Here is a 25,000-nt window from a genome sequence, read left to right as displayed (position 1 = left end):
CTCTCCATGCTACACCGGCCTCATGTCACTCCAGAGGCAGGCCAGAATCCATCTCCAGGCTGTCAGATGCACTAACAACAGCCATTGCTCTCTTATGTTCCCTACTTCTCGCCGGTCGGCAGACTGCACAGACCCATTCATTTACTGGCCTTCCAGTGCCTCTCACTACACACATATACATATCTATATAGAGAGGGTAAACTGACAGATATAGACAAAGCCTTTTCTTCATTTCCTTTCCCAAAAGTTGACCTACAATTGAACTCTACCCATATAATTGTCTTTTCTGTCTGCAGGCCCTCTCTTCTATTGCACAGACAGGCACACTCAAACACACACACACACACACACACACACTCACAGCCACACACACACACACACACACACACACACACACCCCTCCCACACCTCTTCCTATGGCCACTCGTGTGTTGTGTGTGGGGGGGCAGACGACCACCGTTGCCATGGTCACATTACCGTTTGCAACACTGATGGGTGTTTTGCGCGCCTGCTTGCTGTCGCTGGGCGTGACCTGTCCTCGCCGTGGATCCTCCCCCGAGTCCCGCCCACTGGAGCCGTCGCTCACCACAGAGTCCCCGTCCGACGGCGAGATCCTGCTCACACGCACGCACACACACACACACACACAACACACACACACACACACACACACACACACACACACACACACACACACACACACACACACACACACACACACACACACACACACTGAATAATGGAAAACGTGAGAAACTCACAAACACACTTACCGTCAGTGTCATCCATAAAACATCTCTTTTAGCACAAGGGTTATCCGTGGAGCTATCTATCTAGGAAATGCCAGTTTGGAAAACGCAATGCTTTCAACTGTAACTCTGGCATTTCCAGTATGCATGAAGGAGGCCTCGAATATAATATATTAGGTATTCAATTGTGGCTTTTAACAATTTCCATAAAAAGAAAACGCTTCGTACCACATTTTAAGGCTATATATTCATAATATCTCGTCATCACTCTAGTAACATTTGGAGAACTGTTTTCAATTTGTTCCAACTGATAAAGATTATTAGTTACCCAACAAACCGGACGGTATACAGTATAACATGAATGACCGGGAGTTGGCCTGCTGCATCAATAATTAATCCCTGGTTCTGTCGGGAGCTTTTGTGTGGCCGACCACTGCTCAGACTACTTTAAAAATACAGTTGGAACAACAGCTCGAAATCGAAATAATAGCATCAAGAGGCATCTCTGCATCAAGGCGAAGGACAACAAAACGAATGGTACTTTGAAATAGGTGAATGTACTTGGATGATGAATATAACAACCGCATAAGCAGGAACAAACCGTCCTTGCACACTAATAGCGCATTTAGTATATTGTTATGTTGAAACCCTTCAATGGTCTTCAAATGGCATCATTACTCTTGTATGGAGCACATATAACCAGAAAACCAATTTGTCTGGTTATATTCATCCCTTCATTGGTTTAAGATTCAAGATTCAATACTCTACTGCCATACAACTCTGTACAAGTTGCTAGGCATTTTTTCAGTGTGCTCATGACAGTACATATCAAAGACCCACAAAACAAGACATAGATAGAGCATAGAACATCCCACTTCATACAAAAGATGGGCAGATAAAAAAGGAAATCTCTAGACATAAGACAGATAGCCTATCTAAACCTGGCTGTCGGACGAGCCTTGCTTCATCTTAAAGGATGAAGCAAGCATCCTTCTAGATGGACCCTCCTCCCACCCACCTCTCCCGCCGGCGGCCGCTGAGCGACGCCCTTGACGGAGGACACGGACGTCTTGGACGTGGGGACGGGGATCTCCCTGTTCTCGGGCGGGTGGAGGCCCTCTTTGCCGGGAGCAGGGTGGGGCCCCTGGGGTCCAGGCTCCTGGACCACCATGAGGTCGTCCTTGCCGTGCTGTCCCAGGTGCAGCTTGGCAAAGTCGAAGCCCTTCACCGTGGGGGCTGGCAGCTGAGTGCAGACGGGAGGGAGATTGGTGTTATTGACGTAATGTTCTGACGCAACGGAAATGTGAAGGGAGACAGACAGACGGACTGACATATACGCAGACAGAAGGGCAGACTGCCAGCCAGTCTGAATGACAAGGGAGCACACCAAGAGAGAGAGCGGAGAGAGAGGGAGAGAGAGAAAGAGAGATGGGGGGCACGAAACTGCTTTGTGATTTCTGAGTCAGTAGCTGACCACTGTGCCTTTGCAGGAGAGGGATTTACAACTGCGAGGCTATTTGAGTGTGAAGCCTTTGTGTTGCTGAAACAGCCTTCATAGTGGTGAAAGGGAAAATGATATATGTGTGTCTTTCAGTTAGCAAACATTTCAGCATTCTTTGTTCTCAGTACTCAAATCAGCATACAATGTGATCGCTTTTGGAATAAAAAGAGGAATATGATGCCAGTGTCAGAGATGACATAAATGTCAGCACGACTTTTTATGTGTTAGCGTGGGACCACACACTTCTTTCCCTCACTCTCACAGAATATGAACACGTTGAGCTTCTGCAAGGCAGAAACACTCTCAGAAATCAATACCACAGCTATTTTAAAGCACACCATTCACAAAACTAATGCTCATCTCCTACACAACCACTAGTTATGAATCACCACGCAGCAGAATAGAATATCCCTCCCAGGGGAAGGGGGGGAGCTAGGCGGATCCTACTGCTTCATTCATTGCATTATCTCGATGCGCTTCAGCCTTTCCGATCACATCTATTACTACGACTGTATCTATTACTGGGCGATGATGGCCCGTTAGAGTGTGCAGTTCATCCCGCCCATGTGTATTAAAGCCCCATGATCCGGTATCATGTTGCCGACACGGTGGATTGACTGAGCCCAGTAAGTAGCCATCATCATCTGGGGGAAATGTCGACTATCCTAAATGGGTGTGCTCGCAGAAAAGGAGCTCTGGTCGCTATGACGACAGAGTGTACCTCCTCCTTGGCCTTTCGCCCCGCGGAACTAGCTTTGTACCGCGAGTCCTCTTCCCTCCTGGTCTTTTGACGGGTTCTGGCAGTGGGTGTGCGATCTTGCACCGGCCTTTCCACCCCAACTGTATTTTTCTTTGTTTCCTCTTTTCTCTTGTCATCATCCTCTTCCTCATCTTCTTCATCCTCATCTTCCTCTCCTTCTTCTTCTTCTTCCTCCTCTTCTTCTTCTTCCTCCTCTTCTTCCTCGGTGCTGATCTTACGTACGGTACGTTGTGGTACTGGTGGTGGCTGTTTGATCCGTTTGGTTAAAAGCTCATAGCCCTGGGTGAAGGCAGTGATTGTGGGGAAAAAAACATGGTGAACTGCACTGCCTAAGCAAAGGTCAATAGTTGACTATAGCATTGTGTATATCTAAATGAAGAAAACAAAGGAGCTAGGGGTATCTAGGCTACGCTAGGCTGTGTTTTGAACGTCATACTACATTTAACATGATAGCATCTGATACTCCCCTCAGTATTTGCATGTCATTAATAAAGCATTAGGTATCAAGTATCCACTATGAGCTACAGCTAGAGTCGGGACATCTACAACCAAGTGGATAGTATTTGTTTTTGTGGTTGGAGTCTTGGAAAAAGTTGGTAGTCATTTGTTAAGTCACTTAAAGGTACATGGTGTAGTAATTAGTGGAGGCATCTACCGGTGAGGCTACAATGGCCTGCACTGGCCTGTAAGGTGCCAGTAGGTAGTACAAAATGATGTCATCGTTTACGACAGCATCAAGCAGCCAAGTCTCAAGTGATGAGAGTTTTTTGATAGATGGATCAATTGTATTAAGTTATTTAGTCTCTAGGACTTTAGGTCATAGCTTACACTTAAAATTGCATTTAGCCATCTATCCCTATGTAGCTAAAAAGAGGTTCTTCTAAGGTAACAAAAACACAAAGATTCTTATTCTTAAATTTCTGCCAAGACTATTCCACAAGATGCCAGTATATATTACCTACACTAATAATGAATGGCATAAGTTAATATAGAGCCAGTATGTAATATCAGTGTGGTAGTAAATGTAACACTGCACTAGCAATGTCTTCTACTACGTCTACATGCTACCAGATACTATGATGTACCTTCCCCCGTTCTGCTTCCTCCTCCTCTTCTTCCTCTTCTTCCTCATATTCCTCCTCCTCCTCCTCCTCCTCCTCCTCCTCCTCACTATACCCTATGCCTGACTGTGGAAGTGTGGTCTTGGACTCCCCGAATGAGCTTCTGGACTGTGTGTGGATGGAGACAGCACCGGTGTGTTAGGGAGAGAAAGGCTGAAAATGGCTTGAGGACTAATTCTGTTTACACTACAGAGGAGATGCAGAGGTCTCTATCTCTCTCTCTCTCTCTCTCTCTCTCTCTCTCTCTCTCTCTCTCTCTCTCTCTCTCTCTCGCTCTCTCTCTCTCTCTCTCTCTCTCTCTCTCTCTCTCTCTCTCTCTTTCTCTCTCTTTCACTCTCTCTCTCTCTCTCTCTCTCTCTCTCTCTCTCTCTCTCTCTCTCTCTCTCTCTCTCTCTCTCTGTCTCTCTCTCTCTCTCTCTCTCTCTCTCTCTCTCTCTCTCTCTCTCTCTCTCTCTCCCCCTCTCTCTCTCTCTCTCTCTTTCACTCTTTCCAGATGACCATTATAATTCAGCATAAACATAGACAGTCTGAGTCACACACCTTCCACTGTCCGCATCTGGGACATTATTACTGAAACTGTATTTATGGTAGTTGACAGGGTTACGACGTGTCTTTCGTGACTTGCTAAATCCTCTCCATGGGGGCCAATGAAGGCCAGTGGGATGGGATTGACTGTTTTGATTAAAGTCATCAATCATGGGGTTTGATCCAAGTGAATTAGATAAGACTGATTAGTAACCCATCAGGTCGCAGTACCAACCAGGTGCAAGTGATTGGTGATTAGTTTGTGTGGCAAAGCAGCATTACCTTGAATTCTTTTGGGCATATTAGAAAGAGTAGGTGCAATAACCAGTCAGACATGGCACTGTCAAAGATGAGTGATCTGACCGTTTGGTGGCTTGTTAACACCATGGAAGTTACCAGTGTTTTCCCTTCTGTTATCAAGAGGTGCGTTGAGGGCGGCTGAGGACAAACAGCCCAGGCAGGAGATGGATTAAGCACTGTATCTAAGCAGAGTGTTGGGCTGCTTGATATTGGATTGGAGTAGCACACTCCACTGATCTCATCCCAATCTCAATACATTTCACTTTGTAATGCGGATACTAGGTCAACTTGAAATCTAGAGTTCCTAGTCGAGTTCATTGGTTCTGGCTTCTGGTATTTTAATATTTATAAATATTTTATGATATCGACATGAAGGCATAATATAATTTAAATAAAATACATAAAATATGATTGAATGTAATCTCTAGGTTGTTTTCTATATTTCATCCAGAGGAAAGGGAAAGGTCTCCTCTCAACGTGTAACAGTATTACAAGCGAGTAGAACCCTATACCATACATAAGTCCTACATGTTTCAACAATGAGGACCCATGGGGGGAAGTGGGGGGCCATGGGTGGAGATGTTGGAGATAAATCCCTGGTACGGGAACAGACTCACAGGAGCCAGGGCCCTTGATAACAACTATCTCTCTGTTCTAAATAAAGTTGGAGAATGGACTGAAATGGCTGTCAAAACCACTTAAGATAACGTCTGGGGAAAAAAGATAACAGAGAGTGAGAGGGGAAAGCTAGTCTATGGTGTTGTTGGTACAGACATATAACTGAATAAAAAAAACACAAAATGTATACGAAGCCTTACATGTCATAAAATATACACTGGACTAAAGAAAGTGACAGTTGAGAACCAGTACACATCCCACTTTTAAAGTAGGGTTGCCCCGTTAATGAAAAAAACCTCACACAAAACACCTTCCTCACTTCAAAAAAACCCAAAGAGAGAAAGAGCGACCAGCCGTCCTAGTGAGAGTAGAAAAGAGCTTTAAAGAGCAGAAAGTGTTCTTTCTCTCCCTTGTTGTGGTTAGATACACATAGGGAGAGCGCATCCGAACACATCCCCTGGGTGTATCCAATGCGTTCCCCAGGCCTCTCCCCTTGGGCTGGAGGCCGGGGAGGGACAGTACCTTCTGTCTCTGCTGGATGGAGGTCATGGCGTCGGGCTGGAACTCCAGCTTGTCGGTGCGACACAGCTTCCAGTAGAGGATGGAGACGATGACGATGACCACCAGCAGAGGGACGACCACGCCGATGACGATCCACAGCACCGTGTTCTCCGCGTCCGGGGGCTGGGACGCGACCTTCTCTACGGCTGGGGGAGGTAGAGGGACGAATGGGAGAGAGGGAGGGGGAGAGAGGGAGGGTGGGAGAGAGAAAGTGTATGTTGACGGCAGGGAAAAACACAGAGACTAACCGTTTCTTATTTTCTTTTCATTAGAGGTTTTTTCGTTTGAATGACCTGAAAGGTCAACCTCTGGTTTGTCTTGGTATGGTAAATCCTTAATCAAAGCCTTGATGGAAAACAATGTCGCAAGTTATGTCTGTCTTGCCAGGCAGGGCGCCTGTTTTGCTGTTTTCTAATCGTAATCCTTAATCCAGGTTAAATAAAAAGAAATAAGGCTGTGTGGTAATAGCATGGGTGATGTCTCTAAGCCCATACTGCCGTGATCCTTCATTAGTATCGTAATAAGCCCACCTTTCCTCTTCTGGGGTCCTTCGTGGGGAGACTCCTGGCTACAGTCACTAAGGTGGCTGTCATAACTCTTCCACCCTGTTGTTTATATATTTAATGGGTAGACATTCAGCTCCAATGCTAATTCATAATTTCTTTGGCCATCATACATTATATTTACATTTTTAAGTGGACCTTAAGGACCTGTTCTAATTAGTAAATCAATACATGGACTGCATTTTTTTAGCCACAACTACAGCCTGACAAGTGGTTTATATTCCACCTCACTTTCCTTATAGGAACCAATAGATTTGCTTGTCCGTAGAGGTTAGGGTTTAGCTAGTTTCACAAATCAAGACTATAGATGAACAATCTAAAATCGTAGGGCAGACCAGCTCAAATGGGTTTCGGTTTCGTGCTTGGAGGCAGGGTTCTGAGAGGATGTAATTGGCTAACAGCGAAACCAAACTCGGACAGTACAAGTAAACTTTCGGTTTACACCAATGTTCTTAGAAGACATGACTGTAAAGGTTTCAAATCAACACTCTGTAGAACGGCCACTGTAGAAATGCACACATTAAAATCCACTCCTGAAATCTTAATCCTCTTTTGCAATTGTGTTTCTCTTTGGTAAAATATCTTGATAATAAAACAGGAATTAAGGCATAACAGTTGTTGAGTTCCGGCCTAGGCTCTGTGCCATCTCCCCCATAAATCCTGCTATAACATAGTAGAACTTCTTTATCCCGGATTAGGGTTAAGATAACCTCCTCAGGGAAAACTTGATACTTTCCAGGAGGTGACAAAGGATCTCTGATGACCCGCTCTAACTCCAACTGAACATTTAAACAATTAAAGAAAAAAAAAATGTCGCTCTTTAAAATGACATTTTGCACAGCCAATCACAAAAGCTGGCTCTAACATCTTACATATAACCACTGAGCTGTACTGTGACTTTGTACTATTGCCTTCTTGGCCAAACCAATTAACCTTGTGAAGCCAACCTAAATCTTGCTAGCTGACCTCAGGTTTTGCGTTGGGAAATTAGACTTGAACCAACCCGACGTGAGCACTTTGGCTCCTCACAAAATTGCCGGATCAGTGAACCAAAGCGAAGGTTGTTGATGTTCACGACACTCAATTTTTTCCATCAATTTAAATGCAAGCTAAAAAGTTTGGACTTGAAAATGGCACTAAAGGTGTTTACGTTGGAAATAAAGGATCTGACTGGCTGAAGCTTATCCAAACGCAAGAAAAGTTAGATTGAGTGACTGCTGACTTTTCAGACTTAATGATCTGATTCTGGTCTGGCTGTGCGAGGCTACCAACCAATGGGATTGCCCCATCAATCACAAGACCACAGGTCCAATGTCTCACCTCCTCATAGCTTCACTCATGCTCTTGTTTTTCTGAAGTCTTCGCCAGCCTTCAGAGAACAGGTAATCAGTCCATCCAGACAGGGTCAACAGCACGCTTTCGGACCAAATTAAAGCATCCTGCCGCCCCAAATGTCAGCCATTGGTCACGTCTGGACTTTGTGGCGTTCCCATGTGTTTTTTGTTACCATCTGGATCCACTAATTAGCCCGTTTACCCAGAGGTACTCTCTCATGCGTGGGGAGAAATGTGTGAACCTGGATCCGGCGTGCAGTGTGTGGCGAAGGTACTCACGCTGTGCCAGGATGCCCTGCACTCGGTGTCCCAGGACAATGGCAGCCCTCTGCACGTCCAGGCTGTTCAGCAGCTCGGCCGACTGGACCGCGGGCATCCTCTGTCCGCTGGGACCCTCCACGAAGTACACTATCTCCAGGGGGTGGTCCGCCCCCGTCAGCTCACTGAGGCTCACCACCTGGGGGTCAGGGAAGAGGCAGGGAGGATTGAGGGAGAGTTAACAAGTACCACTCCGTCCGATCATGATGAGTTATGATGACAGAACTGCACACGCGCGCGCACACACATGGTCGTGTGCACACAAGGGTACAATCATATCGCAATGATGACCTTGCCCTGGAAGCATGGCTGCAATACACATCTTTATGCTAGCTCCACAGTAGGGAAGCAGCTACTGAAAAAGCAGTTTTGTGGCCCCAGTGTCTCTTTTTCTTTTTTACTTTCTATCCCTCTCCCTCTCTCTCTCTCTCTCTGTACTCCCTTGTCTTTCAGTCTGGCTGGCAGTTGTTTTTGTTGTATCATGTATTAGATTTGCTTCACTGAGACTCTTGGTTAGTCATCTGGTATCATTGTTTAGATTTCAATGACTTCATTAAATATATAGTACTATCTACTTTACTAGACACTATATAAGCATAATTCACAGTATTTATTGAGCAGTAGGGCTTGTACATCATGACGTCACATTACATGGGCCGCCTCCATTTTGGAAGCATAGGAGCATAAGAATGATAATAATGATAATAGTAATAATAATAATAATGATAATAGTAATGATGGTGTTTTGGTCCTTGTTTAGTTATTCATTACTTGTCATTATGGGGTGAAATTGTCGTGTTTGAAACTGTCTCAGTGTTTCTCATGTGAGACATTGCGAAACAAGGTTTTTATTGGCTAAGGATACTGTACATTTACATTTATTTAGGATTTAACATTAGTACAACTCTATTGAGTACTCTCAAAATGGCTAATAACGCCAACAAAAGATCCCATGATGCATTCTGATGTGCAATACCTGAACAAAAGAGGTAGGGTGCTCACTTCCTGGTGCCCCTGTGTTTAATGAATGGAGTCTAAGATCTTAGAATCACACAAAGCCCAAAGGGAAGACAGCACAATGGGCATTACTCAAATCCATTAGCTGTGTATGAATGATCTTTTATGTTGTTTAATCTGTGTTTATATGATGTGCTCCGGGCAGCCTGGGGCACAGGACCTTACTGGAGTGACTAAGAAGCAGGTCATGCCTGGATTGAAAAAAGGGCTGAGCGGGCGTTTTTCATCCAAGGTTTAATTTGGTCATTGCAGGGTTAGCGACGCAGAAAGATCATGGGAGTGAGCGGTGGCTATGCTACAAGCTTCCAGCTCAGAGGCTCAACCTCCTATCTGTCTGGGGCCATACAGGGACCAGCCACAAGACTATGTTGTTTCTGTCACAACAGACTGACAAAATACGCTTGAGGTGGCTCCCTACAGGAAACACATTGTGTGTGTGAGAGAGAGAGAGAGAGAGAGAGAGAGAGAGAGAGAGAGAGAGAGAGAGAGAGAGAGAGAGAGAGAGAGAGAGAGAGAGAGAGAGAGAGAGAGAGAGAGAGAGAGAGAGAGAGAGAGAGAGAGAGAGAGAGAGAGAGAGGGTCAGAGAGAGAGAGACAGATAGAGGGAGAGAGACAGGGAGAGACAGAGAGAGACAGAGAGAGAGAGAGAGAGGGAGAGAGGGGCAGAGAGAGAGAGAGAGAGGGGCAGAGAGAGAGAGAGAGAGAGAGAGACAGATAGAGGGAGAGAGACAGAGAGAGAGAGACAGATAGAGGGAGAGAGACAGAGAGAGACAGAGCTAGGAAGAGAGAGAAAAGAAAGATGGCATAGGAATAATTCAGTAGAGCGTAAAGCCCCTCGAGTGGTGGCCACAGTATCAGACAGAAACACTTGGAGATGAGCCTTTGAAATGCAAGCAGGAAAATAAACAAATCTCGAACAAAGCAACGTCTTCAGTGACAGGGTTCCCTGATGTCACCGGGAAAAAACACGGGCGCATGATTGGTATCGCATTAGAAAGCAAACGTTAATATTCATGAGTTTCTAAGAAATAGAGGTTTCAAGTGCCGGCGTTGCTCGACGTAGTGCTCTTCTGGGGATCAGACCCTGCATTACTTCAATCACATGCCTGCTGCCTGTATGACATCTATACCTAGATATAATCTGCTATCCAATAAGCTATTTGAACTTGATGCAGGTCCGGTAAAAGGAGTCTCGTATCAAGTATTAAAATTAGTCAAATAAAAGAACTGCTCTTAGCGCAGCGACACAAAATATTCCCTTTTTGCGCTATCCTTCAGGTATGTTACTTTTTTTTACCTATCTGGGTTAGTTGTTCATGAATATGCTAAAAGCGAGACAGTATGTTATGCTTGGGTTGCTTACACAGACCAGCATTCAGACATTCATCAATCTTACAGACAGCTGACCCTGTGGGAGGAGAAACACACACCCACTGCCAGCCTGGGCGCAGATACTATGTCCAACCCTCTGTTTTCACACTACCTCTCCCCTCCTGCACCGCACTGCCGTGGACTCGAAACTCTCTCTCAATCCCTGCTTGGTATACAATGACCGCCACTGCAGAACGCAAACAGAAATGATAATGATAACGTATGCTGTCTCAGCATCTCTGTGGCCGAGCACAGCCCTCAGGGGAAAACAGGATGTGAGCGCGGAAAGAAGGAAAACGGAGCAGGCGAGGGAGAAGAACGGGCAGAATGGGATGTAGTGAGACGGGATGAATGGGATGTTGTCGCTGTGACGACCCTATCACGTCGCCTTTAAAGCCCGACGGAGCAGGTGCAGAGGACACCCACAAAAGGCAGATGCTGATTAGTAAAGCAGGGAGCCTTTCGGTGGCTCTGAACACTGCTGCGCCACAGACATAATGAGCCCTAAGTACTCACGCTAGCTTTTTAACAGAGAACTCAATCCGGGGATTAATGATATAAATGGTGCAAACAAAAAGAGAGGCTTTAACCCGATTTAGTGAATAATCCTGAAACAGGCCGTTCACGCTTTCTTCGGTTCAAGTGTTGCGCAACGCCGGGAAATTGTGTAATCGTCAAACAAGCAGCTTAGGTTCATTGCCCCCGCAACCTGACATCTTCCAGACAAAATGCACCGGATTGGGATATTCAGTGTGGGCTATCCGCAGGGCTGTGATCAGTGAGGTGAAGGGGAGAGAAGGAGAGGGAGGCAGCACCTGAACACTGCTGTTGCCCACAGTGGTGGCTCTCTTCGCCCGCCGCACCGTCCCCATGGCCTCGCCCAGCAGCTGGGCCAGCTGGCGCTCTATCTTCGCCTGGAAGCCCGGGTCACCCACCCTGGGGTCCAGCACACCGAGGAGCACTACGCACACACACACGCACGCACGCACGCACGCACACACACACACACACACACACACACACACACACACACACACACACACACACACACACACACACACACACACACACACACAAGAAGCTTTTATCTATATCAGCTTGCAGTGACGTCAGACACAATTCATTATGAAGCCGATAGGGGTTCTAGTCGTTGTGGTCATGGACGTATAGGCTGTGCACGTCGGGGATCAAACCCAGTAGCTCTGTGTGACACCACCATCTGCCGCCCATTCAGTAGGTGGGAAGGGGGGGGGGGGGGGGGATTGGAGTGTTCTTCACCTGTTCTCAACCAAGAGGATCGAAGAAGCTGTGTGGTGTTGAGCTCTGCATAGTGGAACGCTGGAGGGATACGGAAAGAGAGAAAGGTTGGTGCATTGCAAATAAACAGAATGTGACTCACAAACCATCGTGACCATAGGCATGAATGGTTACAGACTAACAATCCTTGTGGATGAATTACTCAATTGAATAAATTATATATTTTTTAGATATATAGTCTTGTTGGCAGGGCACTAGATGGAGTTGCAGAATATTAGCTGAAAGGAACAAATTCAAATACCTATATATTGCAGTAAAAGTACCATAGGTATCAGAAAAATAGACATGCCCTGAGGCTTCTATTCATTACCGCCAAATGGTACGTTCAAGGCAAATATGAAAATGACGTTGAAGATCGATTGATGAATGAGTGAATGAATAGCTGCCGCAGAAAGACTCACGCTCGGCTATCTCCAACACCGGGAAGCCCATGTAGTAGCTGAATTCCACCATGGTTAGCCTCAACAGCAGGTTGGTGACCTCTGACCCAAGGAGGTAGCCCCCGGAGCCCCGCACGGCGAAGAAAATGTTCACCGGCTGCTGTTGACGTCCGGGGCCAGTCATGGTAATGTTCACAATCTGAAACACGGTGGAAATGACACGATTTAGCAAGGGACCAAATAAAACTGGGCCATTTCACATCTGCTTTTGTTGGGTCCCATGACACATTTGTAGTTACAGAGGACGGAAAAAACCCAAATCCTGAAGGTCGCTTTGATTGGTAGCCCACTAAAACCAACGCCGTTAGACCAATGCTACATTTACTTGAATCAAACCACTAAAACGTCACGTGACCTAGACGTCATGGATATAAGGAGTGATAAAAAAGGCTTAACAGGCCATGTGTGTCAAAAATATATTGCCTGTGAAGCCCTTTAAGACTGCACCTCTGATTAAGGGCTATATAAACTGAAATGAATTCAATTGAATTGATAAGGAACGATGGCCGCAATTCTGTGACTGAATCAAGATAGTACACAGGTTCCCTCTGACAAGACGGGGTCGGCTGGGTTCTCAGTACTGCAGCCTAGCCTGCAGTTGTTTCCTCACTGTTTCCAGCCCCTCGTCCTGTGATGAAATCCAAACGCATCAACAGTTGTAATCAAATAGAGCAGCTGCTGTTTGATGCGCTTCCCCCCCCCCCCAGCCCAATCAAAGCTTCTCTCCGCTGCTGCAGAATCACCTCCCTCTGCTGGTGCGCTGGAGGCCGTCTGGGCTTCTTTCGTTCAACAACACAACAGCTAGCAGGGCTTCGGCGCGGCGCTGTCTGGGTTTTCTCTCAAAGAGAATGCGCTGATGAAACACTGTCGTTATTTGCGCCAGAGGAGCTGCCGTAGACTTCTACCAATGGCACAGGCCTCGCTTTCAGGTCAGCCCGCCAATGGTTTCCAGCAACGACGAACGATGGTGTGTGGGTGGCCCGCTGATAAAACAAGCCCCGTTTTTAAGCGCGCTCGTGTAAGTATAGAACGTCCTCAGACTGTGGGTTCAAACGTTTAAATAGCAACACGCAGAATAGCTGAGTAAATGCTTGCGTGGTGGAGCCGTCTGCCTGAGGGCGGGGAGAGAGGCGGCCACGCTCCCCTCTCTCCGGCCCCGCCGCCGGCTCCTCCAGCGACTTACGTGCACCGTGAAGTTGGTGGACTCCTGCGCACGCCGCCGCACTTCGGCCAACGCCAGGGTCAGCCCCTTCTCTATCCGCTCGCTGAAGTTGCAGGCCCGTATGTCCACGTTGCCCGGCACGAACTGCAGCACTGCACACAGAGAGTCACGGGACGGGGGAGAGTCAGATCCGCTGATGAGAACGATACGGCGCACGGCCAAACATTGCAGCCGTCGCTGCATTAAAATCAGAAGTACTGCGCATTCGTTTCTTTATCCCAATAAGATGTTTATCTGGAACCGATTTAAATACATAACAATTTACAATGCTGGATATGATAGACTCTGGCCTTATCAGCACTAGCTATTCTTAGGCAAGCCAACAGAGTCAGTGGTTTCGATACGCAGATTGCAAGAGGGATTTGTAGGCCAGACGTGTACCTGAATGGGCCAGGTACTTATTGTCAGGCAGGGTCCAACCCGGAGCCACAGACAGGAAGCGGCGGCCAGACCTTCGCAGGGCGTTGGTGACAGCTATGGCCGTGTACACCACCGGGCCTGATACCACGCGGAAAACAAACTTGGGAGGAGGCACCAAAACCTATAGGAAAAACACAGGCAAAAATCAACAACAGAGAAACGCACACATCACTGTCACGCTAAATTATGTCCTGCTTCTTGCTTGTATAAGCAGTGTTTTACTCTCGGTATGATTGCAGGCCACTGTTTCCTTTCGTGAAAGACTAGCTGGAACTACTGTTTGTTGATCACAGACGAAACAATTTCGTCGTCAGGATGACTATGATCACAATCCCATGCTCTTTCTTGTCCATGCGTATTGAGACACAAACATCACATGCACAAAAACAACAGAGAACAGACATGTCTGCTCCAGCACAGTGGGCCCAACAGGGAGGAGGATTATGTAACTTATGTAACATCAAACATCTGTTTAGCTCCAAGGTTTCACTCTGAAAAACAAACATCTGAGCTCAGTGCAGCCCAGCGCCGTGTCTTGCATTTGTTTTTACAACAATATTCCTGCATTAATATGTATCTTATGATTATTTTAGCAAAACAAAACGAACACACTATCGTGATTGTGTCATGATATTATACCATGAATACCGTGGATCATAACGTTAACGTTAAAATATATTTTTGTTGTGATGCTGTAGAGTCAAAGTACATTACCTGCAGTTCAACTGGTTTGTTGAATTCACTCTTCAGGATGTCTCTGATCTGGGTTTTGGCATATCCGACGGTGGCCCCGGAGGGGAAACCTTTTGTGGAGGGGGGGGGGAAATAAATTCCTATTCCCTTGCTAATCCTTTTACGAAGAAATGTTCATGAAATAAGTGAATAAATAAATACATGAATAAAACAATGCAAACATACCGACTCTAACTGCATACGCGGGGTTGTCGATGCTGCAGAGATACTGCCTCGCCTGCAGTGTCGTTGCCGGGCTCTTGCCCGTAGTGACCGTGGTGGTGCTGAGCGTGGTGACGGCTTCAGGTTGACCGGTAGTAGGGATAGACGTTGTGATGTGAGGAGTAGTGGCCGCGGCAGTGGTAGTAACCGGGAGCATAAGAGAGGTCGTGTTATCTTCAGCTGAAGCTGTCGGTGTCACAGGATGGCCCTCGGTCGGCTCTCCGCTCACACCCTCGTCGGCGATCATTATGGGAGGAGGCGACGTGTCGTCGGGTGAGGGTTCCATTGAGGACGGTTGGACGGTGGCGTTGGGAGTGGCGCTGACGGTAGTGCTGGGAGTGGCTTCGCCTGGGGCAGGGGTGTCATCGGGGGCAGGAGTGTCATCGGGGGCCGGTGCGGCGGAGGCGACGGGCGTGGGGGCCGTGCTAGCGCTCAGGACGGGTGTGACGGAGCTAGCGTCGAGGGGGATCGTCTCCGTGGTGAACCAGTACACGTCCGACGGCGAAGACGAGAGGAGGACGTCGTCGGGAAGCATGGCTGTGGCGTCGGCCAGAGCGGACCCGGACTCGGTGTAGTAAGAGCTGTCCGACCCCGCGTCTGGTGTGGGGGCCAACTGCGTTGTGGGGACCTCTGCCTCCCAGATCGGGGAAGCGTCAACAAAGGAGGGAGAGGTCGCGATGGAGGAGTGCTCTGACATGCTGACTGGCTGGAGACCCAGCGCTGTGTCGTTCACCGGGCTGGTGTCGTTGAGAGGCTGGTAGCCCGCGTAAGGTCCCGAGGACTCCTCCTCGGCCCACGCGCTCTCGTCCGTTGGCCCATCGTCTCCGAACAAAGAGGTGTGCATGTGGCTGGGGTCTACTGTTAAAGTCCTGGTGGGCGCCAAGTGTGTGGTGCTGATGGACATCTTGGACACGAGGCCGGAGATGGTGCCGTTCCCCCTGAGCTCGGCGCCGGTGTTCAGGCTGGTGTTCTCCTTGGTCAGCTGGGTGGTGTAGTACTCTATGCTGTTCATGTCGGGCAAGAGGAGGTCCGTGGCTTGGATGGTGAAGGCCTCGGACCAATCCTCGTCCAGGGATCGCGTGACGTCACTCTCAACCGGGGGAGTGGGCTCAAAGGCGGGATGGACGGAGGAGGACAGGGGGGGCGGATAAACGGACGTGGGAGTACCGGCGGAGTTTAGGGGCGGGCTGAGACTCAGAGATGGCGACACGAAATGCGGGAGGAAAGAGGACATGGTCACTCCGACCCTGGTCGGGAAGGACGTGTCGTAGCTCTCTGAGGCCGACTCCTCCAGGTCGTACATGTCCGAGGGCAGGTTGGAGACCAGGGCGTAGTCGTCTCCCTCCGAGCCCAGGAAGGACATGGTCTCCATGTACTCCCCGGAGCCCCAGTCCTTATCCATGGTGTTGGTAGGGAAGATGTCTACGGGTAGGGCCTCCGTGGGTTCAGATAGAGCGGCTGTGGGGTGGGGGCTGAAAAAAGGCAGGTAGCTGGGGGCCAGTGTCTCAGTGTCGCGCTCTCTAGAATTAAGTGGGGCTTTGCTTTGGTTTTGTGTTGGTGGAGATTCATCTACGTTCTTCTGGTCGGAGTAAAGGTGAACAAGCTGTGGCCCTAAGGGAGCTGAGGGTGTGGAATTTGATTGGGGTGGTTGTTTTGATATCGTCACAATGGACCTTTTCTTCAACAGATCCCTTGCTCGCCTTGATGAAGGGCCCTCAAAATCCGGACCCGATCCGGGCGTCAACGATCTGAGAGCAGGTGTTGTTAATGTCTGCTCAGCGAGTAGGTCACTTGAGGTAAAGGCTTTGGGGTTTTGAGAAGGTGAAAGGCCCCAGTGGGAAAGTGCCCTGTCAGCAGCATCAGAACCAGAGTTTAGTGTCGGCTCCTGTGGCTGGCCGTCGGAGGATTGTGTCACTGCAGTAGATTCAGGGTCTAGCGATGCTGCAGTGAAGGAGACTGGTCGATTTTGAGGGGAGAATCGCAAGTTTGGGCCGTCAGGAGGCAAACTGTCTGCTGTGAGGGAATCCAACCAGTGTTTGTCTGGAACACAGAGGCAAAGCATTAATTTGCAACAGAAAAATTGCAAAAAAACAGATCACTGCGATGTCAGAATGAGAGGAGGGAATTTAGAATATTCGGTTTTTGTGGAATATTACATCAACCCTAATCAATAATAAACAAATAAGTAAGCAGAACCGACCACAAAGACAATAAACTGTATTTATGTAAGGTGAATAACCTTAATAACCCATTCTAAGTTATAAAATAATGATAACAGGTGATCTGCTGGGGTAAATATTTTTTTTGCAAGACGTAGGGCTGCCCCTTAAAGAAATGCAGTGTACTGTCCTGATTTTACTGACCTTCTTCACTTGAACTTCAGCTAAGGGTGGGGCAATTATCTACTTCAGGAAACTAGACTCAAAAGCCTTTAAAGCACTTGAAAATCTGAAAGGGGTAACATTTGGCAGGGGACAATCAGTAAAGCCTTACTTGTGAGGTAATGCAGTGCTGCCAAATTTGGTCCTGTTGATGAGGTATAGTTTATAACCCAATTTGTCACAAGCATGACAGCCTCCATGTTACTTGACATCATGGATGATCTAATCTGGACGCTGCCATGATAACTAAAGGCAGTCCCAACCCAGGACACAGGGATGTGGCCAGGACTAATAAGGAAGTGCCAGTAACAGCTGTCACTGATGCAATGCAACTCTTGAATAATTTTCAATAGTATTACTTTAAATTGTTCCTGAGAGCTATATTAACTTCAGTATCCCTATGCTTTTGTGGCTTGCTTTGAGCAAGTTGAATCCAGTGCCATCGAGTATGAGCTGACATTTTATAAACCAGAAAAAGAAAAGAGATTTTATTGAATCTTATGTGATACAAATATAAGACCACAAACTCACCCACTTTTCAACCTAACTGAAAGCATAAGCTGGTCAGCCTTATAGAAGTTCCACACTGATTCCATGTCTCCCGTTTGACCAAAAATGATGCAGAACAATACTTAGAAATACCATATAACAAAAGAAACCTATAATCTATAACAGAAGAGGAGGTTAAAGGAGCCAGACTCTGAGCCATTTCCTTAAGTGTGTCACCACCAACACCTTCCCACAATCAACAACAAAACAACTCGTCAACAGACCTCAGACGAATCAGACACACTTCAAAACAACCACCACATCAGTGGAGGGTTATTTTTAACCTGACCACCATGGAACCGATCCCCAGTAAAAACAATAAATACAGAAAAAGCATGACAATGACTGAATATGCATCTGGGGCTACAACATAACTTTTCTGCATCACTAGATCATATAACCCCTGTCTGAGGCAGCAGTCAGCCTTTGGTTTCCCTCTGGGGACCACTCCCAGCTAAATTACACCCCGGGCTGCTGCTTTAATTGAGTCAACATGCATTTCAGAACTGTGTCTCCTGGATCAGAGCAAGCATAGACGTCCGTCCGTCTCTGAGCTGCACACGTTGCCAGACAGCCGCACGGAACGCAAGGCCAAGTGTTTGAACCCTGAAGTGATTCAGGGCACCACTGCACACACGCACACACACACACACACACACACACACACACACACACACACACACACACACACGCATACACATGCATGCACACACAGACACACACACGCATACACAAACAGAGACACACATATGCTTGCACACGCACAGTCGCACACATGGATAAGTTGATTTATTTATTCGACCACATTTTTTTGGAATAAGATCCTATAAGTTCATGCAAAGTGACTGCAATGATTGGGTGGGGAAGCAGACATTTATTTATTATTTATTGATTTATCCCGAAAATAGTATGTTATTATTATTGAAATATGGAACAGTATTTATCGGGCTTCAAATAAAGAAATAGAGAGAATAAAAAAGAGATGCTGAAAAGAAAAAAGTGGCAAAATGAAGGCAAATTTAGCAATTATGTTGTGAGATCTTTGGATAATCCTGTAATCGTTAAATCAGCATAGATAATAAGTACAAGCATTGGCAATAAGACAAATAGAGATGGCCTTAACCCTAATGAAAACCAAATAACTACGAACATCGCAAACTATTGCGAATGATACCACAGGGATATTTGCTATTACAATGTACACTGAGTTCCTTCCGCATCCTTAACTCTCTGTTGACCCAGAAATCTCATTAAATCATGCTAATGCTGCCTGTGCCTGTCTTTGGAAGGTTTATTAGGAAGCCTAATAATCTCCATAATTAGATTCCAAAGGGAAAGTTGACATTCCTATGAGCAACAGCTAGGCCAAGATCTCATAATCCTACGCTATGACGAGTAGCAGCTAAGCTTAAATTATTCAAACTGGAAACTGACGTGATATAATAAACAAGCAGAACTGACGGCCCCAGACAGCTTTCGAGGAGGGGGAGGCGGGTCGATGTGGGGGTTAACATTACAGCAGGCAATAAGGTGACAAAGACCCCAGGACCGAGCATCGCGGCCACCTGTCTCCAGAAACATGAGCGTTTCACGCTTGGTCATGTGGTGCGTTATACCAGGCCTAGCGGAGTAAACAGCCTGCAGCCTCAAATCACATCACAGCCAGACCCTGCTGGCTAAGGGACAGCACTGCAGTCTCTCCCTCCCTCCCTCTCTCTCTCTCTCTCTCTCTCTCTCTCTCTCTCTCTCTCTCTCTCTCTCTCTCTCTCTCTCTCTCTCTCTCTCTCTCTCTCTCTCTCTCTCTCTCTCTCTCTCTCTCTCTCTCTCTCTCTCTATATATATATATATAGGTTGGTATTCACCTAAGATAACCCTTACTTATCTTATTGATAGGCAGACTAAATATGGCTTCATCTCCCTATGGATGAAAAATTAACCAGAGTTTGATTGATCATCCCATTCCAACTCCTCATTGCAAAAATGTTAAATTAGCCAACTCGGGTTATAATGAAATATATGGATGCAATAAAGATTCATTAGTGTGACATCATCCGCTTGGAATTAATATGGCAGCAATCATTTATTCATTATATGAATATCCCACGGTAATGAACATCTATTTATATTGAATATATACTGAAGCTAACTTATACCTTGGTTTTACACCACTGAGTCAAATTCACATGTGGCTAAGCTTGCAAGTTCACTTGTTTCAATTTTCTGCATTTGTTTTGAATCTTATAAGACGGTAGAATTCCTGGCCGAAATCCTGGTCTGATTAAACATGTTGCCTAGCAGGGGCTGGAGAGTGAAAAAAGGACCTCGTTCTGCCTGCTTCTTCGCCTGGTTCCCTGTTGTTGTTTCTGTACCAATCAACCTTAATATGAAGCTCCACAAGTCACAACAAAAGCATAATATATTGTTGTATGATTTACTACAGAATATTCAGTTTCTTCAGCAGTGTATTGACAGCCTGAAGTCAACCACACGTTGGAAGTGAAAGTACTCATTTTATAAGAACTGCCACCCCTTTCATTGAAAGATTGAAGTCACTGGAACAGGCCAACATCTGCAGAGCACACATTAAAATGAATAGACGCACACACAGACGCAAACACACACATACAGACACACAATTCATGCACATCCATGAAGAAAAGCACACATTAAAGCAAATGTATGCACACACACACACACACACACACACACACACACACACACACACACACACACACACACACACACACACACACACACACACACACACACACACACACACACACACACACACATCTATATAGGAAAGCATTGAGTGTAATATCTGTGAAGAAATTTGAACTACTAATTACAGCCTAATTTTTTACTTTCAATTATGTAATTTCCTAGTTTTCCCAGACTTGCATGAAACCCAAAAACGTTAATATTGTGTGCCCCCCCCCAGATTGCTCTTTCATTTTGTATAAAAAAAAAAAAAAGAGTGAAAGGAGCGAGAGAAGAAGAAAGGGGTTGTCGGATCTTAATACGAGTTAACTACAACCCCACACATGGTTCTGTTTTCAGCAGAGACCCTCGCGTGACTGGCTCTGTACAGTTGGCAGGGGCCGCGCAGCCTAAGTGAAGCCCAACAATCAGGGCTCCACTTTGTTGACGTTTGGTTTATTGTGAAGGCTTTTAAGATGGGAGGGAGGGAACTCCATTTGCCTTTATCACTATTTATCAGACTTCATTTCATTATTTTTTATCAAGGAGCAAAAGATCGAAATAAAAACATCAGTTTCCCCCCCCCGACTTATCCCGCACTCACAGGGTTTCTTCTCAAACAAATTTCTCCTGAGGCTCCAAATGATTGCTTTTAAAGTTCACTCCTCACAATCAAACCCTTGAATCTGAATCCATTACCGGCTTGTTTGCTGCAACTTCCGTGCAACTTTTTCAGTTTGCATTTTATTTTTCAGTTAGCCTAGTCCTCAACAGGGAGCTTCAGGTTGACAGATTATTAAGCCCTTCAAATTAGGTCATAGTCTGGCATGACCTACAGCTAGCCTAGCAACAGACATGAGACTCAGCTCAAGTCTGCTATTCATCAAATACTCCTGTGGTCCGCTGTAGCTTATCCGCAGGGAATCCATTTTGGGATAAGAGCAAATGAGAGGCAGGAAGGGAGGGCATGGAGAAAGGAAGGAAAAAACAACCTCACGCAAGAAAATACAAAACCATCGCTTAGTCATAGCAACCCGAAAATTTGAATATATCCGGAGATCTGAGGGAAGCACTGACACACACTCACTTACTAACAGTGAACCCCCCCACCCCCCTTGACACACACACACAGCTAAAATTTTCTGAGAAAGACAGGAAGGCGGGTAACTGGAGAGGCCCTGAAAAGAGTATCACTCAGCAGTCAACTAAAGGCCCAAAAAGCCCCTTATTGGTCAATCACACAAACTCTTCGTCGATGACCCAACAGCCCTTCCACTTACGACACTGGCTCCGTGTCAGCCAGGCCTACAGTGTAATCAGTGGGAGGACAAGCACCTGTGCAAGGTTGTGTCTGGTTTCAATGTGAGGCCCGAGTTTGAGGCTCACGCCACAAGGGGCGCCGCCTGAACCACGCCATCTGCTCTGATAAATAAATAAACAAACCAACAGGCAGACGTTTCATTGGTGCAAATTGTGATGTAGGCTCAGCAGCACAATATGGCCTTGGCGTGAGCGTCTGCCAAGTCCGGGGCTTGGCCTTGGCCATTTCTCCAGTTTACAGGCCTTCTTCTCAGCTCAGTGTTAACACACACTCTATTATTAATTTCCGGTGAAGGCTTCTTTCATCGCGGGAAATTTGATGCCACAGCCCACAGCTTAAGCTAACTCCCGGCGATCAATGAGTTGCTTTGTAGGTTTGGGTTGAATCCTTTACATTTAAAGGAATACAAATAACATTTATCACATAGTAGTAGTAGTAGAAGCGCATAACCCCAATTCTCACTGGTCCATCATAGGCTCCACTTAGAGTTTAGTTTTATTTTTTTTGCATTTGGTATTCTCACTTCACATGAAAAGAAAATAAAACAAATAAATAATTTTAATGTTTGTAGGAGATGTCCAGAAAAATAGTTAACAATAATGCAACCTCAAAGATTTGCGGAAACATGCTCTTTTGGAAACCCCAAATCATAACCTTCATTATACTGACCTATTGGCCTACATGTGGTAGCCTATTTATGTGAAATAAATAGTGAAATTATATATATAAAGATATTATAATAATTAGTGGTACACAATTCTATTTCCTAACCACAGGCAACCTTAACTTAACTTCAAGCCTGCCTCTATGGTACATGATATGTAACTACCATTCAAGATAACCATGACCCTTGATCTAAAATGAGTGAGAGTTGGTTTAATACTATCAAAAACAACCTCCTCAACTCATACTCTCTTATTCTCCTTGACCTGCCCTTAACCAGGATCCCGGCCTGCAAGGCTCTCAATCGGACCAAAGGATCTGGCTTTTGGTGGTTTCTGCCCATTAATCTGAAACTGGCTCCCTGCTCTGATGAATAATGAATGGCCATATTGTCATCCCACAAAGATCCCATTTCACGTGGCAACAGACTCCACTGGTAATTAGCCAGGACTCTACTGGCCCCCCAATCGGCAGGCTGCAATGAAACGTGGTGGAAGGACTTGCTGGGACTGAACAATAACTCCCAAGTTAACATTAAATACAATAATAAATCATTTTTGAGTTTTTCCCTGATACATTTTAACAGGACAACCCTATGATCGTAAAAAATGGGAGGGTAGTACTAGTAGAAAAAATTAAAATAGAAATGTGGGTCTGGAGGAGAAATTTGCCCTGGATCCACATACTCTGTTTGACCTTGAAACTATAAACAGCTCTCCTCACAGGCAAACATCATGGTCTATCACTTTATAAATGCTAGGAAAACATAGGATTTCAGGGTTTTTTAAAGGTTTGTTTTGATCAACAATGTATACTTATTTAACTAATATGAAATATAGACTCTCTACCATAGCCTGAATGAAGTCTGAAAGCAAGGACAACAGAACATACAATCAATCATTTGATTGATTGGTTTTAAATGAACTACTGTGGCATGTTTGGCAAGTTCCTTCAATAGTCAAGTGACCTCATATCGTCACCGCTAATTGGCTAAATCACTAATTTTAAGCGTAGCCGCTAATTCCTCTGTTGCTTAATGTATCGGCATTGCTCAATCATGGCAGAAATAAGCAGTCGGTGCTGTCAGAAACTGCCCCTACCTCAAAGGTAAAAACATTTTATAAATTGATGCCTCACAGGGCTTAGAGCGCCAAAGAAGACTGAGGATGATTTGAACCAGCCTGAAGTTTTGTTCGATGCCAACCCAAACAGATTCATGCTATGATGTTAAAGGGCTCCAGGGCCGAGGTGCCCATCCTTGTTGAATGTCCTGCAGATCATACTGTGGTAACTGAAAGCAACCCGAAACATAAAAAACAAACCCTCAGTGAACACAAATTCTATTGTATTTCCCTGCAAAGGATGGCAACCGCCCCCTAATAACCGCGCCTTGTCACAAAATAATCTGTGCACGCGGAAAATCAATAAAACGGCTGTTATCCACAGCGAAAGGGGAGCGAAGGCTATCTTGAAACAGCCCTCCCATTTAAAAGAAGAACGTTCCAAGTTTACTTTCAGGCTTGGACTTATCGCATTGAGCAACGGCCTCCTTATCTGTAGAGCAGCGAGATAAAGGTAGCCTCTCCGCCATCACAGGCGTCAGCAGACAGACACATCTGGAAGGAAATCTCCAGACCCCCACCTCAGCCTACCTCAGACGACCTCTCTGCAGACAGGAGGCCGGCGTTCCCAGGGGCCCTTGCTGGGTGTCAGCGTTTCACACACGCTAGACTGAGCAGCACAGGGACCAGAATAGTTCTGTATTGCCAATTGCACATTGTGTGATTGTGTGTAGTGTTTTTTTCAATTCTCTTTACATCCCGACATCAATCAATAAATCAAAGGCCTTACAACATCCGGTATCTTAGGCTGTCGCAGGCCTGTAATAAGCCTGCCCAATCATTTCATTTTGCCCCAAATAAATGATTGGATGGCTTACCTGTCTTTCCACCAACCTAAACGGCTACCTGCACACACTCAGTGCACATCCCTAGAGGTTTTCAAAAGGTCAGGCAGAGCTATTGCTAAAGCTAGCAAGCTAGTGATGTGTTTTTGGGGAGTGGCTTTGAGGCCTGAAAGGATAGGCTGCACTTTTTCAGTTGGATCCTTTCAGAATCTAGCTTACTCTGGCTTGTTTGCTAAAATTGCCTACTCTACCTTTAATGGCCATTGCATTGTTGGTATGGCCGGGACTAATAGTGTGTGTGTGTGTGTGTGTGTGTGTGTGTGTGTGTGTGTGTGTGTGTGTGTGTGTGTGTGTGTGTGTGTGTGTGTGTGTGTGTGTGTGTGTGTGTGT

At 46.1% G+C, this 25,000-nt stretch overlaps 1 protein-coding gene across 1 annotated transcript in view; it reads right to left on the bottom strand.

The window, feature by feature from the left end:
* Window positions 1-25,000, bottom strand: part of si:ch211-1e14.1 (UPF0606 protein KIAA1549) — a 37,178-nt gene that overhangs the window by 10,217 nt on the left and 1,961 nt on the right. The window contains 14 exon segments of the mRNA XM_060061738.1: window positions 478-614; window positions 1,768-1,796; window positions 1,798-1,992; window positions 2,972-3,289; window positions 4,096-4,239; window positions 6,097-6,281; window positions 8,312-8,489; window positions 11,553-11,698; window positions 12,016-12,075; window positions 12,456-12,633; window positions 13,678-13,808; window positions 14,098-14,257; window positions 14,851-14,939; window positions 15,055-17,130. Coding sequence (XP_059917721.1) covers window positions 478-614; window positions 1,768-1,796; window positions 1,798-1,992; window positions 2,972-3,289; window positions 4,096-4,239; window positions 6,097-6,281; window positions 8,312-8,489; window positions 11,553-11,698; window positions 12,016-12,075; window positions 12,456-12,633; window positions 13,678-13,808; window positions 14,098-14,257; window positions 14,851-14,939; window positions 15,055-17,130 — 4,026 coding nt within the window.

Source organism: Gadus macrocephalus, chromosome 9 (genome assembly GCF_031168955.1).
Source record: "Gadus macrocephalus chromosome 9, ASM3116895v1".
NCBI classification, from domain to species: domain Eukaryota; kingdom Metazoa; phylum Chordata; class Actinopteri; order Gadiformes; family Gadidae; genus Gadus; species Gadus macrocephalus.
The sequence above is the reverse complement of the archived record's forward strand: the minus strand, read 5'-3'. Positions and strand labels throughout refer to the sequence as shown.